At 32.0% G+C, this 5,764-nt stretch overlaps 1 protein-coding gene across 1 annotated transcript in view; it reads right to left on the bottom strand.

Moving 5' to 3' along the window:
• The window catches only part of LOC106882671 (inositol 1,4,5-trisphosphate receptor type 1), a 314,426-nt gene that overhangs the window by 172,201 nt on the left and 136,461 nt on the right, over nt 1-5,764 (bottom strand). Inside the window, exon 6 of the mRNA XM_052978577.1 lies at nt 1,934-2,032. Within this exon, the coding sequence (XP_052834537.1) occupies nt 1,934-2,032 (99 nt within the window). The remainder of the gene's footprint in view (nt 1-1,933; nt 2,033-5,764) is intronic.

Below are 5,764 nucleotides of genomic sequence, written 5' to 3'. Positions count from 1 at the left end.
CATTTGAAGTAGTTGTATGCTGTCAACTTAATGTGACAGTCCCCTGAAGGGAATAATACTACTGTTGGTTAGACCTAGGAAGCTGCACCGCTTCCTGTCGGCCTTGACACATTTCCTGTGTCCTTATGTTTACAAGGGGGACACAGGAAATGTGTCAAGGCCGACAGGAAGTGGTACAGCTTCCTAGGTCTAACCAACAGTAGTATTATTCCCTTCAGGGGACTGTCACATTAAGTTGACAGCATACAACTACTTCATCGTATCACTACTGCATAAATCTCTTTGAGAGATTTAGAAATGTATTATTTCTGTTTACATTTGTTTCTGCATGCAGCCTCTCTCACTCTCCCCACAAAATGTCACAGTAGATGAAATTCAAATAATGTTTAAGGAATGTTAATACTGCCTAAGAAATATTTTGGTAGGCATATTAAAACAATTAAAAAAAAAAATTATTCATATATCACGTGCTGCTATTACTACTGTCATCATCATCATCATTAACAGTAGTTACAACATCATTGTTATCAATGTAATCATCACCAACATCATCACTTATCAACATTACTAATATTGGTTTAAGATTAGCTTTTCTAATACTTAAATCTGATTTGCTTGAAGCAGTAGGATCTTGATTGAACAGACCTGGCAAGCTATGTATTGAGTAACAGAGATTTAGTCTCAGACATATACCACCCACACACTCAAACATCCCCACCACACACACACACACACATACACACAGAGGCAGGAAGGCAGTCAAATAGAAACAGACACATAAACAGACAATAACCAAAAGAGAATTAAAGAAGTAGTTAGGACTTATCCAAAAGAATTTTGGACATGATCAAGAACATTCAATTTGTGTTAGCATTACAGATATATTCTAATTGTTGAAAACAAACATGAATATATGCATATAAGCTCATACATCTAAGATTATATGTATCTGTATGTGCATCCATGTCTGTGTACATGTGTGAGTGCATCTGAATAACAATATGACACTTCCCTACAAATATGTTAATTTTTTGGTTCATTGTGTGTAAGAACTATGATGTATGAACTTGAAGAATATGCTAAAATTCTATTTAATATAAATAATGAACAACAATTATTATGAAGTAGATCTGCTTAAAGTGTAAAATTTCTTAACAAATTAAGTTAAGGCATTTACCAAGAGAAAGGAATGTTTACAATAAACATCAGGTGTAAAAGTATTAATTTCAAGAAACCATTCTAAATTTGCAAGAAAAAAATGTTTAGGCCTACCACACAGAGCATAAAGAACACTTTCACTTACAATTCAATACAATTGATTATAATCTTAAGCTGAGCCAGTAAAAATCAGCTCAAAAGTTATTTACATATTGAAAATAAATTCAATTATATACGAACAACATAATCTTTTTTAAACTGTTACCAAACTTGCATCAATAATTTATACAATGTGATGAGACTAACTGAGATAATTGGAATTATGATTGGTAAATATTTAAGTAGTTTATCAAAAAACATCCTTTTGGTATAAATGGGTGGAATGGTTTCCATATTCTTTAAAATGAATGGCGTTTGTAATATAACAGGTTATTTATACTTCTTTTTACTCTGTGATTTTTTAGGTATATTTATTTAATAAAAGTGACTGGTTGGCCAAACTGTGCTTAAACATAACAAATCTGTTTGAGACATTTCTTATTAAAATGTAGATAACTAAAAATACAGGCTTCAAATTCCAATGTTCCCTTTTTTAATGCTTCATTTAATATTAATAGAATTCAGAGTGAAATGTAACAGCTATAAAAAAAACATGCTAAAATTAAAATATATGATGCTACATAAAATACTAACATAGCTTTGTAACTGTAAAAATATGTGCTATAATTTTAGAAAGAAGAGATTTGCTTCAATGAAAGGAAACATATATGCTTACCTCTTTGCATGCAACATTATCAATCAGGTTATAATTGCTTGCATGCAATGGTTGATCAGCATTGACAGGATTTAAAATTACTTTATCTCCAACAACTACCTGTAAATTACAGAATGGAAAAAGAAAAAGTGTTGAAGATTAAACCAAAATTATATTAAAAGACTAGAACAGAATTCTAAGGAAAACAAACTTAGGTTAGTTAATTAACTTAGAATGTAAGAGTTTGATAGTTCTGAAAAAAAAAAAATCAAATATTTACATGTATTGTTGAAGATAGATTCTACATTTGAATGAAATACTTGATGTCCGTTCATTCTTCACTCAAGAAATGATAACTAATTAGATTTTATTAGATTTCTTTATTTCTGAATTGAATTATTTCTAAAGCAGTAAACATTGATTAAAATGTAGATATGATCTTTGTTTACAGAGCATTTTCTTCAATAAAAATTTTGCTTTCAGACAATAGCCATCCAAACAGCAGGCTACTCCTCTCTGGTAGATGCTGTGTAATCAAGCTCCGAAACAATTTCATTCTTAATGTTTTATAGAAGGACAACAACCTCTACCATTAATGAGATAGAGTTTACTTGTTTCTGTGTTTGAGTACAGTCAATGCAATCATGTTAATATAATGACTTTTCATAGCTTGAATGGGGAAGAGAGTCAGTGTATGCATCCAAGCAGACCTTGTCAGATTGGTAACATCAATATAGTTAATGATCAGCTAGAACTTTTGTTAGTTGATGTTAGCAAGAAATGAGGGCAGGAAGGGAATTTCTGAGCAATATAGTTCTGAAGGGAGAGGGGGGGGGGAGAAATGGGAAAAGTGTAACATTTCTCCACACTACTTTGGATCTTGGGTATTAATCCATGCCTGGTAGATTTGGATTCAGCAACAAACTGAAGTGAATTCAATATACATTACTCTGGGATAGGATTGAACCAACAAATCTCTACAAGAACTCATATGGTTTCAATGATGTTATTTTCAATTGTCAACTTAAGTGCTTACAAATGGAAATGAAACTAAGCTGGTTGAAATCAAAAGATTAATGTTCCCTCATTGATTGTTTTGTAAAAGTTTAAGAATCTGCTTGAAATATTTTATTTTGTTAAATCACTCAGAGTTGTGATAAAACCCCAGAAAAGTTCCTCTGTGAATGTCATTTACATGTGACCACATTAATACTATTTGATAGAAAAAACAATGTCTTTGTTTACATCTTTTGGTCAGCAAAAGATCCATAGTACCAGCACCTTCACTTTCAATGTGTGAGAACCAGTGAAACTAAAATACTTTACTTAAAATAAGAGTTGGTGACAGGAGGAGCATCTGGCTAAAGAAATTCTGCCTCAGCAAGTTTTGCCTAACCCGTACCAGTATGGATAAACTAGCATAAAAATGATGAAGTAATGTTCAGTTTCTGTTCTGAATTGTAATATTTTTACTTTATTTACATGACTAATTCTTGTAGGTAAGTAATGAAAGAAAAATTACCATTTTCTCCTTCTTTAGGCTTACTAAATTTCAACAACAACAATTAATAAATATCACTAAATAGACATCATTACATATCAAATATCTTTGTTGATTGACTATTTCTTATAACTTTATAAAAAGTTTATAAATTTTAAATTCAATCTTCAAAAAGGATTTTCTCCTGTTCTTGTTAAATAAATCTGTTCAAGAGATGCAATTCATCAAATGCCTTATCCTAAGGTGAATGACAGCATGCTTGTTTACAATACATCTTGTGTTACAACAGAAATTTTTGCCCTAAATGATCCAATATGTAAACCTACCCAAATGAGCTAACTGCTTTAATATATGCACTTGTGTGAATGCATTAATTACATTAATATTTCCACTCTATACTGAAGTAATTACTACATATCTGAGGAAAATTATTCTAAACTCTATTGAATGTAATTGTTGTTGGCACTCCGTTGAGGGTTCCAGTTGATGCGATCAATGGAACAGCCTGCTCGTGAAATTAACGTGCAAGTGGCTGAGCACTCCACAGACACGTGTACCCTTAACGTAGTTCTCGGAGATATTCAGCATGACACAGTGTGACAAGGCTGACCCTTTGAATTACAGGCACAACAGAAACAGGAAGTAAGAGTGAGAGAAAGTTGTGGTGAAAGAGTACAGCAGGGTTCGCCACCATCCCCTGCCGAAGCCTCGTGGAGCTTTAGGTGTTTTCGCTCAATAAACACTCACAACGCCAGGTCTGAGAATTGAAACCACGATCCTATGACCGCGAGTGCGCTGCCCTAACCACTGGGCCATTGCGCCTCCACTTTGAATGTAATAGGCACTGTATAACTGAACATTAAAAAAGAGCATAAATTAAACAAAAAGCAATGGCATTATAATGAGCAGTAGCAAACAATTTTTTTACTGTTACAGTAATGTAGAAAAAGTGTTTAAGAAAATGCACTTCTCCATTAGAGTTAGTTTCTTGAATAAACTTTACACAACGATATTATAAATATTTATTTACAATCCAAGTCTTCTTCAAATTACATTTCACCTTCTTATACAGTATAAACAGTTTCTTTTTTCCTTCCTGTTATTCCAGATTATGAAAAAAATATTGCTAGAAAGAGGTATCCACCATTTTCTCAGGCAACTTGTAAATAGGTGTGTTACACATATATATCCAGCAAATAATAATAATAATAATAATAATAATAATAATAATAATAATAATAATAATAACAATAATAATAATAATATAGCTCTATACGTTCTGTTTACTTTTATTCACAAGTGAAGCAAAAGACTATGAGAATTAATCTGATTAGCTTTTAGTGTCAATCTATGTTCTTTATCAGTTGTAAGCAAATTCAATATATAACCATTGTTAACAGAAGACAGTACTTAATCAGTCACTCATATTATTTTATCTCATACAGAAAAGCTACTGTACTTTAAGAGGCTGAACTAATGACATAACACAACAGCTGAAATAACACAATAATCAATAATCTGTTAAAATGTTAATATGGAAACTTTAATATATAAGAAACACCTTCAGTGTAATGCTTTACAAATAGAGATACTCCAAGGAAACAAGAAAGGATATATAAATATTTCTAAAAGAAATTCTAAAATAATGGATAAAGGAAGAAACTGTGTACCAAATCTAACTAAATCATATTACATCGTAAAATTACACAAATAGCCATTAGAATGAATAAAAATAGACAAGGCATTGGTTTGATGTTACTTTGTTAGATTTCATCATGCCAGACAGCATGCTTAATTCCTTTATGTCAAGCTTTTTCTTTACTGATGGTAAATAATACCTGTTGTTAATCTAAGTTGTTTGTATATTTTAAACCTTCATCACGGAGAGATGATTATTCATATAAACTGTTGAGCTGTAGAAGTATCCAGTGTTGTCTTAAAACGTGGGTACACTGGGACCCAATTCAGATCTATGTATGTTGTGGCTTGCAGCCAATAAATAAATACTATTGGATCCAGTGTATTGATTTGCTGGTAGCAGTGGTAGTGGGGGAAGGAGTTCATTATGCTTCTAAGATGGCCCTGGATGTACCACAGATTTTCTCCTGTGTAATGTATGTAGAACAAGTCAAACAGGAAGAATTACACCCTCTCCAAACTACATCCACAAGAGAAATAAATTCAACATACAAACCAACAAAGCTACTGTCATCTCTGCAGTGCTGTTGTTTTTGTAGTTGTTTGTCCTTGAGTCAATCCTGACCAAGCAACCCAATGATCAAAGCTGTTTCCATATTTTGTAAAATTGTTTGTTAGATATAAATTATGTAAGTCTACATTATTCAACGTGA

Source organism: Octopus bimaculoides, chromosome 2 (genome assembly GCF_001194135.2).
Source record: "Octopus bimaculoides isolate UCB-OBI-ISO-001 chromosome 2, ASM119413v2, whole genome shotgun sequence".
Taxonomy (NCBI): Eukaryota; Metazoa; Mollusca; class Cephalopoda; order Octopoda; family Octopodidae; genus Octopus; species Octopus bimaculoides.
This window is presented reverse-complemented; position numbering and strand designations above follow the sequence as displayed.